Raw genomic sequence first — 13902 nt, 5'->3', positions numbered from 1 at the left:
AAATTGTGTTATTAACTTCTGATTGTGCATTTCAGTGCTATATTTATGAAATCAGCCATGTCCTTCAAGTCCATGCAGTTCAGATGTCCCGCCCCCACTGTTTCTCATCGCAAATAAACCTGGGTAAGCGGCTTTGTGATTGGGCAGAAAACGTTTCATTTACAACCCACCCAATTATGTCACGCTGAATCCGTGGTCAGAAAGGAAAGAAACATGGCCGCTGTTTTAAGGGGGTCTCGGAACCTATGGGGAAGGAGCCTCAAACATGTAGACTTTACTTTGGGTAAGGAGTTTAAAAATATAACAAAAATATGTCTACCATCAATGTTGAGGACCTGTTTGATGACCATTCCCGTCTATGTCACGAAAGGCACCGCTGCGTGAAAAATCAACGTTGAACAATAGTTGATTAGCATTGGCTGTTGTGGCTCGTTCACTTCTGCTAACGTTAGTTAGTTTGCTGAAATGGCTAGCTAGCTATAAGAGCTAGCTAAAGTCATGGGACGTTGGTTGATCGAAACATTTGTTGTTTATCAAGACGACCGATAGCCAACACCAGCAAATGTTCTAATCAAAGGTGTGTCCGTGTGCATCTCGCACAAGTAACAAGTTCAGGGTCAAGTCAATTCCCACAGCTCTTGTCAGCAAGTCAGTCGATTAGCCAAGCGAGTTCTGTATTGAATAGGGTGATTGTTTGCACAAATATTGTCAATTATAATGCCACGCATGCTGTACAGTACACGCGTTTGTTAGACTCCTCCGTGTTTCTAGTAATAGCTTTTAGCTCAGTGGTTCCCAACCTTTTCCAGCTACTGTATTTTACTAATCCCTGGGGTACCCCTAAAGTCCCTCGTCCCCCATGTGCCTTTTACCAATAGACCAAGTACCCCCAGGGGTCCTAGTACCCCCAGGTTGGGAACCACTGCTTCAGCTTATCAACCAGCTCTCATGCACAATGTAAGGAAAGGAAAAGCAGGGGAGTGAGGCCAGTACAGATCATTGAGATGTAGCCCAGCTATAGCTTGTCTGTTCTGCTGCATGTTTCTATTACATCTCTTCTCATACCAGTGCTGTGCCCCTACTGTCCTCAAGGTAGCTTAACCCTTACCTTGAAACCCAACCTACTGTCCTCGCTGGTAGCTCAACCCTTACCTTGATAACCCAGCCTACTGTCCTCGCCGGTAGCTCAACCCTTACCTTGATAACCCAGCCTACTGTCCTCGCCGGTAGCTCAACCTTGATAACCCAACCTACTGTCCTTGCCGGTAGCTCAACCCTTACCTTGATAACCCAGCCTACTGTCCTCGCTGGTAGCTCAACCCTTACCTTGATAACCCAACCTACTGTCCTCGCTGGTAGCTCAACCCTTACCTTGATAACCCAACCTACTGTCCTCGCCGGTAGCTCAACCCTTACCTTGATAACCCAGCCTACTGTCCTCGCCGGTAGCTCAACCTTGATAACCCAACCTACTGTCCTTCGCTGGTAGCTCAACCCTTGCCTTGATAACCCCCTACCTTGGATAACCTTGATAACACAGCCTACTGTCCTCGCCGGTAGCTCAACTCTTACCTTGATAACCCAACCTACTGTCCTCGCTGGTAGCTCAACCCTTACCTTGATAACCCAGCCTACTGTCCTCGCCGGTAGCTCAACCCTTACCTTGATAACCCAGCCTACTGTCCTCGCCGGTAGCTCAACCCTTACCTTGATAACCCAACCTACTGTCCTTGCCGGTAGCTCAACTCTTACCTTGATAACCCAACCTACTGTCCTCGCCGGTAGCTCAACCCTTACCTTGATAACCCAACCTACTGTCCTTGCCGGTAGCTCAACCCTTACCTTGATAACCCAGCCTACTGTCCTCGCTGGTAGCTCAACCCTTACCTTGATAACCCAGCCTACTGTCCTCGCCGGTAGCTCAACCCTTACCTTGATAACCCAACCTACTGTCCTCGCCGGTAGCTCAACCCTTACCTTGATAACCCAACCTACTGTCCTCGCCGGTAGCTCAACCCTTACCTTGATAACCCAACCTACTGTCCTTGCCGGTAGCTCAACCCTTACCTTGATAACCCAGCCTACTGTCCTCGCTGGTAGCTCAACCCTTACCTTGATAACCCAACCTACTGTCCTTGCCGGTAGCTCAACCCTTACCTTGATAACCCAACCTACTGTCCTCGCTGGTAGCTCAACCCTTACCTTGATAACCCAACCTACTGTCCTCGCCGGTAGCTCAACCCTTACCTTGATAACCCAACCTACTGTCCTCGCCGGTAGCTCAACCCTTACCTTGATAACCCAACCTACTGTCCTCGCCGGTAGCTCAACCCTTACCTTGATAACCCAACCTACTGTCCTTGCCGGTAGCTCAACCCTTACCTTGATAACCCAACCTACTGTCCTCGCCGGTAGCTCAACCCTTACCTTGATAACCCAACCTACTGTCCTCGCCGGTAGCTCAACCCTTACCTTGATAACCCAACCTACTGTCCTCGCCGGTAGCTCAACCCTTACCTTGATAACCCAACCTACTGTCCTCGCCGGTAGCTCAACCCTTACCTTGATAACCCAACCTACTGTCCTCGCCGGTAGCTCAACCCTTACCTTGATAACCCAACCTACTGTCCTCGCCGGTAGCTCAACCCTTACCTTGATAACCCAACCTACTGTCCTTGCCGGTAGCTCAACCCTTGCCTTGATAACCCAGCCTACTGTCCTCGCTGGTAGCTCAACCCTTACCTTGATAACCCAGCCTACTGTCCTTGCCGGTAGCTCAACCTTGATAACCAGCCTTGTGAAAAACATGACCTCCTAGCTCTCAAACTCTAGGCGGCATTCTCCCTACAGTTTTATGTGGTTAGCTTCGCCCACGACTGGCTTGTGTCAACTACAATCCAACACTGTTTTCACGTTTAGAAATGTTAATTATCGCTTGCAAAACAATAATTGTGGCTTTTGAAGCATAGCCCTTACATCAGGGAGACAGAATCCTAAATCTAAAAAAGATGCTCTTGATGTAGCAGGTTTGCATACAGGTGTTCGGAGAATGCTAGATGGCTAATTGGCGTAGGTGGTCGCCTGTCTTCTGTCCGTCTTCTGTTCAAAAGAGCTGCAACATGGAGATCTGGTTATTTTGGAACACTAACCTTTTATGAAGGTGTGTGTAAATGTATCCTTAAAAAAAAAGTATATTTTCTCATTGATATGAAATAACCTTTATGCTTCCAAAACCATACCGCAAGCGATGCGTGTTCATGTTCAGACTGAGTGTCGGAGAGCATAACAAAACTCCCCCATACAGAAGACCCCTTTCTCCAATGACTCTGTGGAATGGAACTGAGTCATGATTAAGGGCCAGTGACCTTCATTGCATTGGCAGTAGGTCTACCACACAAGACCGGGGTTGGGTCCCAACAATCTCTCGACGTACGCTCTGGTTCACGTCCCTTCATGGAATTGACTGGTACATGGAAACTCCCTCTAGCCCAGGCCTACACCATTCTAATGCCTTTACATTTGTGGGAGGTCACAGTTCAGGAGGAAGTAGAGATTATTGAGACGCAGCCATGGGGTTTTGTGTGCTGTAGTTTTGAGTGTGTGTGTGTCTGGTAGTATCCTTGTCCCACGTTCAAATGCTAGTCGGAACTCTGGCATTTACAACTTGCTGATTCTTGAATGTGGCACGTGTATGACTAAAATCAGTTAGCAAGTTGTAAATTTCGGAGTTTCCTAGTTCCAACTAACAAGTGAACGCGGCGTCAGTCCAACAGTGGCAGGTCAGGTGTCTCTTTCCACTGAAGCCACTATGAAGATTGGCTGGGAGAGCCAGCCATGTGAGAGACTTGTAGCCTGAATGCCCCCCCTTCTTCTCTCACATTTACACACCACAGTTTATTTATAAGATGCCCTTTGGCTAACACATCTCTACTTTCAGCCTTCATACATGTTTTTATAGGAAATGGTGAATGAGTTCACTACCTGTTTACTGCTTTGATATGTAATTATTGTGTTCGCATCAGCTTGACTGGCACTACAAGGGCTGCAGTGGGTTTTCATATCAAATGGTTTAGGATTTGAAATTAAATTCATTCTCAGGAAAAGATGAATGTCTGGAATCAAAGTAGAAATGTCTGGCCAACTTTCCTTGGGTCGTATTTAGTTTTTATCAAGCTTGCCTCTGACATTACCCACTGCAATGTACTATACAGGTCTTGGGTAACTATTGATAGGGCTGTGTTATGTTTGGATTTCATTGAAACAGAACGGCAAGGCCTCGATTAGAAGTGTCCTGGCTGTTCCAATGGACTAGGGAGCCTTTTAACAGCATTTTGCAAGAGACTATAGTTTTTCACATTCTGACAATGTATTTTTGTAGTGAAGGCCTACACAGAAAAGCTGTATTAGAGCCGTCTCAGCTTGGCTGAAAGGATAACAAAAGGCTTCGGGTAGTAGTCTAGTCTTAATACAAGTTGTTCCTGGGGTGTATTAGGAACCAAAAAGGGAGGGACCCAGGCCTACCTGAACTTGTCCAATAAGAAACACTAGTTTTTGTTGTAATGTTTTGCACTGGTTTGCACTGATGAATACACCCTTGTACCTCCCAGTCTCCAGCAGGTCCATGGCCTCTAAGACCCAGGTGGGTTTCATCGGCCTGGGGAACATGGGAAAACCCATGGCCAAGAACCTACTGAAGCACGGATACCCCGTCATCGCCACTGACGTCTTCCCTGAGTCCTGCAAAGAACTGCAAGAGTTGGGTGCCCAGGTGGGACAACAACAAAAACTATCTTGCTTGTTTGCTAATGTCAGTGCATTGAGCGAAATGCGCCGGCTGATGGCATGTCATAGCTCTCTGATGTGATGTCAGCTGGTAGGTGCTCCAAAAACACACACAAAATACCACGACTAAAACAGTCTATTGTAGATGGGTGAAACCACTTAAATGAGTGTCCAAACAAACTGAGTCCATCATAACATTTTACTCTCGTCATTGACAAACTACTTCTTAATTGAATCCTAATGGTTGCGCTTGCCTGGGGTGTAGCTTATTCATTAGGCACCAACAGACTAAAACAGGGAGGGGCTACCTGAACTTGTCCAATAGGAAACACTCGTTTTTGTATTTGAAACATTTTGCTACGGCGTGCCCTAATGAATAAAGCCCTGTTTTGTCAGATTGTGGATAACCCTGCGGAGGTGGCAGACCAGGCAGACCGCGTCGTCACCATGCTGCCCTCCAGTCCCAACGTCATCGAGGTTTACACTGGGCCCAACGGTATCCTCAAGTAAGATCCCTCGCTCTCGATTACTCACTGGTTATGTCCCAAATGGCTCCCTTTATAGTGCACTACTTTTGACCAGAGTCCTAATACAAGAATCAAGTCACTTAGCTATCTGTCTTTAACAGAAACCCTTCAGACTGCTGTTTTAAATTATAAGGTGGGTACTTTACTGTTCTACAGGAAGGTTAAGAAAGGCTCGCTACTCATCGACTCCAGCACCATCGACCCAGCCGTTTCCAAGGAGATGGCTGTGGCCGCAGAGAAGATGGGGGCAGTTTTTATGGACGCACCTGTGTCAGGAGGTAAGGACTAATACAGACTGCATTCCAAATGGCACTCTTCCCTATATAGGGCTCCTGAATGGCTCAGCAGTCTAAGGCACTGCTTCTCAGTGCAAAAGGCATCACTACGGTCCCTGGTTCAAATCCAGGCTGTATCACATCCGGCCGTGATTGGGAGTCCCATAACGCGGCGCACAATTGGCCCAGGGTCGTCTGGGTAGGCCGTCATTGTAAATAAGAATTTGTTCTTACCTGAATTTCCTAGTTAAATAACAAAACTTATGTAAATATAGTGCGCTACTTTTGACCCATAGGACTATGCTGACATTTGGGATGCAGTATTGCCTTGGGGGTCTCTGCTGCAATCTGAGAGGACCAGCCTCTCCACTCCCTAATTGTTGAAATGGACCAGATTTAGTAGATTGCTCTCTCTAGCACATTTGTGGCCCATGATGTGGATTATTTAAGATCCCAGCATCTGGAGTTTGATCCGATGACCCTTCCATCCAAACGCTCCGCTCTCAGATCCCAGCAGCTCAAAAAACTATTTCTGACCCTTCTTTTCTGAAAATGTGTTTTTTAAAGTCTACGACCAGTGCATCTCTCTCTCATAGCACAACTTCACAACAATTAAACTTTTTTTTTACTACAAACCATTTGACCAAGTTATATAAAGAGAAACATCTCCGTCATGATCATATGTGTACTCATGTCTCTGTTGCCACACGTGTGTATCTGTGAATTCCACTGGGAGGAGGACTGATCTGTATTTCTTCTGACAACCTGGTGACTCTACCCAGGACAGCAGACTCCCATGTGGGCCTTGGTTCAGGTTAAAATGGCCGACACTGGATCATTTCCTTTCATGTCTGACAAAATGGTGAATCCATTCAGTCTCTCTCCTTATCCTATTGATGGTTCAGTCTGGGTAGTAAAGAGGAGTACCTTACCTACCTGACAGCCTGGGTCATGAAGAGGAGGAGGACCTACCTGACAGCCTGGGTCATGAAGAGGAGGAGGAGGACCTACCTGACAGCCTGGGTCATGAAGAGGAGGAGGAGGACCTACCTGACAGCCTGGGTCATGAAGAGGAGGAGGAGGACCTACCTGACAGCCTGGGTCATGAAGAGGAGGAGGACCTACCTGACAGACTGGGTCATGAAGAGGATGAGTACCTACCTGACAGACTGGGTCATGAAGAGGAGGAGGAACTACCTGACAGACTGGGTCATGAAGAGGATGAGTACCTACCTGACAGCCTGGGTCATAAAGAGGATGAGTACCTACCTGACAGCCTGGGTCATAAAGAGGATGAGTACCTACCTGACAGACTGGGTCATAAAGAGGAGGAGGAACTACCTGACAGCCTGGGTCATGAAGAGGAGGAGGAGGAGGAGTACCTACCTGACAGCCTGGGTCATGAAGAGGAGGAGGAGGAGGAGGACCTACCTGACAGACTGGGTCATAAAGAGGAGGAGTACCTACCTGACAGACTGGGTCATAAAGAGGAGGAGTACCTACCTGACAGACTGGGTCATAAAGAGGAGGAGTACCTACCTGACAGACTGGGTCATGAAGAGGAGGAGGATGAGTACCTACCTGACAGCCTGGGTCATGAAGAGGAGGAGGAGGAGTACCTACCTGACAGCCTGGGTCATGAAGAGGAGGAGGAGGAGGACCTACCTGACAGCCTGGGTCATAAAGAGGAGGAGGAGGACCTACCTGACAGCCTGGGTCATGAGGAGGAGGAGGAGGAGGACCTACCTGACAGCCTGGGTCATGAAGAGGATGAGGAGGACCTACCTGACAGCCTGGGTCATAAAGAGGATGAGGAGGACCTACCTGACAGCCTGGGTCATAAAGAGGAGGAGGAGGCGGAGGAGGACCTACCTGACAGCCTGGGTCATGAGGAGGACCTACCTGACAGCCTGGGTCATGAAGAGGATGAGGAGGACCTACCTGACAGCCTGGGTCATAAAGAGGATGAGGAGGACCTACCTGACAGCCTGGGTCATAAAGAGGAGGAGGAGGCGGAGGAGGACCTACCTGACAGCCTGGGTCATAAAGAGGAGGAGGAGGACCTACCTGACAGCCTGGGTCATAAAGAGGAGGAGGAGGCGGAGGAGGACCTACCTGACAGCCTGGGTCATGAGGAGGACCTACCTGACAGACTAGGTCATAAAGAGGAGGCGGAGGAGGACCTACCTGACAGACTGGGTCATGAAGAGGAGGAGGAGGCGGAGGAGGACCTACCTGACAGCCTGGGTCATGAAGAGGAGGAGGAGGACCTACCTGACAGACTGGGTCATGAAGAGGAGGAGGAGGACCTACCTGACAGCCTGGGTCATAAAGAGGAGGAGGAGGAGGTGGAGGAGGAGGAGGACCTACCTGACAGCCTGGGTCATGAGGAGGAGGAGGAGGACCTACCTGACAGACTAGGTCATAAAGAGGAGGAGGAGGCGGAGGAGGACCTACCTGACAGACTGGGTCATAAAGAGGAGGAGGAGGAGGAGGAGGACCTACCTGACAGACTAGGTCATAAAGAGGAGGAGGAGGCGGAGGAGGACCTACCTGACAGACTGGGTCATAAAGAGGCGGAGGACCTACCTGACAGACTAGGTCATAAAGAGGAGGAGGAGGCGGAGGAGGACCTACCTGACAGACTAGGTCATAAAGAGGAGGAGGAGGCGGAGGAGGACCTACCTGACAGACTGGGTCATAAAGAGGAGGAGGACCTACCTGACAGACTGGGTCATAAAGAGGAGGAGGAGGACCTACCTGACAGACTGGGTCATAAAGAGGAGGAGGAGGAGGACCTACCTGACAGACTGGGTCATAAAGAGGCGGAGGAGGACCTACCTGACAGACTGGGTCATAAAGAGGAGGAGGAGGCGGAGGAGGACCTACCTGACAGACTAGGTCATAAAGAGGCGGAGGAGGACCTACCTGACAGACTGGGTCATAAAGAGGAGCAGTTCCTTATGGGCCCTGGTCAAAAGTTGTGCACTAAATAGGGAATAGGTTACGGTTTGGCGTTCAGACACTGGGGGGGGGTTAGGGAAAATGGGGAAGAGCCATACTGACCTCCAAGCTGTAAAACACTATCACAGTCTTCAGGGTAGATGCACACTGACCTTCAGAAAGGCTCCAAGCTGTAAAATCAGTCTTCAGGGGAAACACACACTACACACACTGTTTGTTTGAACTCCGCCTTTTAACTTGAGGAAAGCCACTTTGAGTTGATGTTGGCATATTTTACCACCAGGCCCTAAAGATTAGTAATGATTTATATGCATCCTTCCTGTGGCAGTGCTCATGGATTAAGGCTGTCTAGCTTCCCACGTTGAACTTGGGTGGCTGCAGGTCACGGAGGTGTGTGTTTGGTTAGAGTCCAGTATTGGAGCGTGTTACTACCTTGATACTGTGCTGGAATGCGATGAGACTTGTCATTGTTACCCAGATGATGGTACTGGAACCAAGACTTGAGCCTTTGATCAGGAGACACATCATGTTCAGAACTTCCAACTCTGCTTGTTCTGAATCCAGCAAGGAGCTTTGCTGTAGCCCAGTTTGGATGTATCCAGAGTCCCTTCTCCAATCCAGACTTACTTTGTGAGAGATGGTGTAAACTCAGGCTGTTTCCCTGTGCTTTTGAGAGACCTCTGGTTCTCTGTCCTTCATGTGTTGCCTCTTCCAGCCAGAACCCACAGTGCGTCAGAGAGGTTTGGCAGCAGACTCCTTGTTGGAAGGAATGCCTTGTTTTCTGGAGCAATAATAGGAAAGCCACAACCTGGGATGCAGCCCAAATGGGCCCCTGTCCCCTATATAGTGCACTACTGTTGACCAGAGCCCAGTTACCTATATTGTACACTACTGTTGACCAGAGCCCTATATAGTACACTACTGTTGACCAGAGCCCACAGGGAGCTCGTTAAAAGTAGTGCACAATATAGGGGAGTAGGGTTCTATTTTGGAACGCGCCCCTGCTCTGTCAGCGTAGTCATCATTCAATAACCTAGTCCCAAATCCAGTCCATTACGACACAGAAAAATACAATTGTTTTCTTATACATTTGTATTGAAATCAATTAGACTTGTACGTAAAGCCTTGGGAAATGTTTATCGTTGAAGACGACTGTGCTGACTGGAATGAAAACGTTTGACCACAGAACTCCAGCTACGTAGCCACCAACAAACACATTGACTTTCACTGTAATGCATGTCCTGAGAGACTCCGTGTGTGTGTTGGTTCCCAGGCTGTGTGACATGGCAGAGATGCAGTCGTCTCACACACACTGCCCATTATTATGGCAGAGACCGAGGGCCTGTAGCTTTGGCAACAGAAATGAAAGAGTTGCCTTTTTTATCTATGCATTTTGGGGCTTTGTATCTTAAGTTTTTAATGTGTTTAAAATAATCCCCCCTTTTTTTTAAATATATTTTAACTGGTTATCCCACATTTGTCATTGGATTTAAGACATCTTTCTCTCAGCCAGCTTTTTGCTGCCACTTTGTTTTGTCTAAATGTGTTTAGCTCCCTTTACTTTCCCCACAGCCTTATGTTGGACTGAGTATGAAGCTACTGAAACCATCCACAAGCCTTGGGCTTGCCTCCTTTTTCATTTCAGTTGATTTGATGTGGAATTACTTTCTCAGCCAAACTTGGTGAGAGAAGGGCGGGTGTTTGACAAGGGAACAAGCTGTTTTAGTAAAGTGCTCTGTTGATTTGCATCAATCTTTCTGTGATTACCTCATAAGTTTTGAGAAGTAACAACAGTGACTGACAGACTTGTCGTGAAACCGCCATGTTTTCTAAGCTACAAGCACAGCCCATCCCAAGGCCCGGGGCGTGTGTTTGTCTGGTGCGTGCAATGCTCCCAAATGTACAAGGTTTCCACTTCAGCCAAGTCTTCATCAGATATTCTCACGTTTAGGATGTGCATCTCACCCTCCTCTGTCCAGGTGTGGGGGCTGCCAGCTCGGGGAAGCTGACCTTCATGGTGGGGGGAGTAGAGGAGGTTTCCACTTCAGCCAAGTCTTCATCAGATATTCTCACGTTTAGGATGTGCATCTCACCCTCCTTCTGTCCAGGTGTGGGGGCTGCCAGCTCGGGGAAGCTGACCTTCATGGTGGGGGGAGTAGAGGAGGTTTCCACTTCAGCCAAGTCTTCATCAGATATTCTCACGTTTAGGATGTGCATCTCACCCTCCTCTGTCCAGGTGTGGGGGCTGCCAGCTCGGGGAAGCTGACCTTCATGGTGGGGGGAGTAGAGGAGGTTTCCACTTCAGCCAAGTCTTCATCAGATATTCTCACGTTTAGGATGTGCATCTCACCCTCCTCTGTCCAGGTGTGGGGGCTGCCAGCGGGGAAGCTGACCTTCATGGTGGGGGGAGTAGAGGAGGTTTCCACTTCAGCCAAGTCTTCATCAGATATTCTCACGTTTAGGATGTGCATCTCACCCTCCTCTGTCCAGGTGTGGGGGCTGCCAGCTCGGGGAAGCTGACCTTCATGGTGGGGGGAGTAGAGGAGGTTTCCACTTCAGCCAAGTCTTCATCAGATATTCTCACGTTTAGGATGTGCATCTCACCCTCCTCTGTCCAGGTGTGGGGGCTGCCAGCTCGGGGAAGCTGACCTTCATGGTGGGGGGAGTAGAGGAGGAGTTCACTGCAGCCCAGGAGCTGCTCACCTGTATGGGAGCCAACGTGGTGTACTGTGGGGCTGTCGGCACTGGACAGGTAGGTAGTCCTACACATTTACATGACCTGTGTCTCAAATGGCCCCCTATTTTCTTTGTTTATTTCTATAAATAAATAATGGTGTGGGGTCATTTAGCAGACGCTCTTATCCAGAGAAACCTACATGAGAAATTTGTGTTAAGTGCCTTTTCACCAAGTCGGTGCAGGGATTCAAACCAGCAACCTTTTTGTTACTGACCCAATGCTCTTAACCGTTAGGCTACCTGTCCTCGAGGCCTTGGTCAAAAATTAAACACTTTAGGGAATAGGGTGCCATTGGGGATACACACATTACATTCCTACATTATGGGTGGATTATTACAAAACGACATGTGACTACATGGGATGTAACCAGCAGACTGTTTCTTACAGGCAGCCAAAATCTGCAACAATATGCTGCTGGCGATAGGCATGATCGGGACCTCTGAGACCATGAACCTTGGCATCAGGTTGAGTATTCCCAATACATTCACAGCAGAGAACGTATCTCTGACAAAATGTCTTGTTGTACTTAACGCTTGATGAACAGAACCATGCTGTGAGTATCGTACAGATCTGTAACACCACTATAGTCGCTCTCAAAGTAACTATCCAATGGAACTCTCTCTTAAAGTAACTATCCAATGGAACTCTCTCTTAAAGTAACTATCCAATGGAACTCTCTCTTAAAGTAACTATCCAATGGAACTCTCTCTTAAAGTAACTATCCAATGGAACTCTCTCTTAAAGTAACTATCCAATGGAACTCTCTCTTAAAGTAACTATCCAATGGAAAAGCTCCTTATTTTTATGAAGCTCCTACTCTATCAACTGTCTACATGTTGTCTCTGACTCGTCCTTTACTTGTAGTTATGACTAACCAGCAATCAGAGAAATGACACACAGTAAACAGTAACCCACCTTAAACTTGTAAAATATATATATATATTATTTTTTTTAAATGCTTGTGATTTCCTGGCCCCTGGCAGACTAGGTCTGGACCCTAAGCTACTGGCTAAGATCCTGAACATGAGTTCAGGCCGCTGCTGGTCCAGTGACACCTACAACCCTGTACCTGGTGTCATGGAGGGAGTCCCCTCTGGAAACAACTACCAGGGAGGCTTCGGGACCCAACTCATGGCCAAGGTGTCTCTCTCGCTCTCTCTCGCTCTCTCTCAAGATGTTTAGTACACAAATGTTTGAGTGACACATGATTCTTCAGGGGCTCTTTAATTTCCTGTGACTTTATTTTAGTTAATGTCTCTGTCAATAGTATTAACTTTCATGTAACTGGAAAGAGATGTGCGTTTGACATGTTTTTTTAACTGTGCTGTGTACAACAAGCGACGATGGCAGAGAGCTAATGAGAGTTTGTCCTCTTCAGGACCTGGGGCTAGCCCAGACTACAGCCACCAACACCAAGACCCCTGTCCCTCTGGGCTCCCTGGCCCACCAGATATACCGCATGATGTGTGCTCGGGGCTACGCCAGCAAAGACTTCTCCTCTGTCTTCCAGTTCCTGCGGGAGGATGAGGAGGAGGAGGAGGGCCAATAGGGGTGGGGGAACAGTACCCCCCCCCCCCCCCCCCTCTCCCCAGGACTTGTCAAGACGTGTGTATTGGGTCACAGCCAAGAGAGCGCAGCCAGCCGTGATGACGTGACAGATCATCTCAGCAGAGTACTAGACTACACTGTGTCTGTAAGATGGGAGTCATGTTGCCTCTGTGATCCTGCCTTTTGTTAAAGTAGCTTTCTAATAATGTTTTCGATGGCTTTGGTTAGAAGACTGTGGATGTGTTGAGGTGTGGGGAGGCTCTCAAGTCACTGTCACTCAGTAGGCTGACTAACCACTACAGCTATCACCATGACGATATCAGTGCTACCTTAACACGCGTCGTCATGGAAAGCAGACCCAGGCGTTGTCAAGGAAATTACCCGCATTATACTCGTTAACGACCACACTCGTCAACAATAGACCACTGGGACTTCAGATGATTGTTAGTTCTAGTCGCCACTCGCCTCACGGCAACGTCACACGTGTTGATCCTGTTCATTGATTTGTTTTTCTCTTCCTGTTGGGTTTATTTACTCTTGACATGGGGAGGGATAGAATGTTCCTGTCTTATTTGTATGTGTTTTACTGTTTAATAAAAGGAGAGACTATAGGTATGTTTCCTTCCAGTGATATTGGATTGCTTTTTGACCCACTACTCTAAAGCCTTTCACAGGTGTCTGTTTGCAGGAGGATGTGTCTGTACTGTCTGTTTGCAGGAGGATGTGTCTGTTTGCAGGAGGATGTGTCTGTACTGTCTGTTTGCAGGAGGATGTGTCTGTACTGTCTGTTAGCAGGAGGATGTGTCTGTACTGTCTGTTTGCAGGAGGATGTGTCTGTACTGTCTGTTAGCAGGAGGATGTGTCTGTACTGTCTGTTAGCAGGAGGATGTGTCTGTACTGTCTGTTAGCAGGAGGATGTGTCTGTACTGTCTGTTTGCAGGAGGATGTGTCTGTACTGTCTGTTTGCAGGAGGATGTGTCTGTTTGCAGGAGGATGTGTCTGTTTGCAGGAGGATGTGTCTGTACTGTCTGTTTGCAGGAGGATGTGTCTGTTTGCAGGAGGATGTGTC

The 13902-nt window shown here is 48.1% G+C and overlaps 1 protein-coding gene across 1 annotated transcript; it reads left to right on the top strand.

Moving 5' to 3' along the window:
- Positions 1-164: 164 nt before the first annotated feature.
- hibadhb (3-hydroxyisobutyrate dehydrogenase b) lies at positions 165-13444 on the top strand. Its single transcript, XM_064946754.1, has 8 exons — positions 165-283; positions 4608-4768; positions 5179-5288; positions 5466-5587; positions 11167-11300; positions 11673-11749; positions 12269-12425; positions 12664-13444. Exons 1-8 carry the CDS (start codon positions 214-216, stop codon positions 12832-12834), a joined length of 1002 nt encoding a protein of 333 aa, XP_064802826.1. The 5' UTR covers positions 165-213; the 3' UTR covers positions 12835-13444.
- The last annotated feature ends 458 nt before the right edge of the window (positions 13445-13902 follow it).

The sequence above is a fragment of the Oncorhynchus masou genome, chromosome 29 (assembly GCF_036934945.1).
Source record: "Oncorhynchus masou masou isolate Uvic2021 chromosome 29, UVic_Omas_1.1, whole genome shotgun sequence".
Lineage (NCBI taxonomy): Eukaryota > Metazoa > Chordata > Actinopteri > Salmoniformes > Salmonidae > Oncorhynchus > Oncorhynchus masou.
Note: the sequence above shows the minus strand (reverse complement) of the source record. Positions and strands in the feature narration are given on the sequence as shown.

Excerpts from the sequence above, each read along its gene's own strand:
- hibadhb (XM_064946754.1), top strand. The coding sequence starts at position 214 with ATGGCCGCTGTTTTAAGGGGGTCTCGGAACCTATGGGGAAGGAGCCTC. Across the intron at positions 4,769-5,178 it reads TGCAAGAGTTGGGTGCCCAG|ATTGTGGATAACCCTGCGGA; the intron begins GTGGGACAACAA and ends CTGTTTTGTCAG. Across the intron at positions 12,426-12,663 it reads GGACCCAACTCATGGCCAAG|GACCTGGGGCTAGCCCAGAC; the intron begins GTGTCTCTCTCG and ends TGTCCTCTTCAG.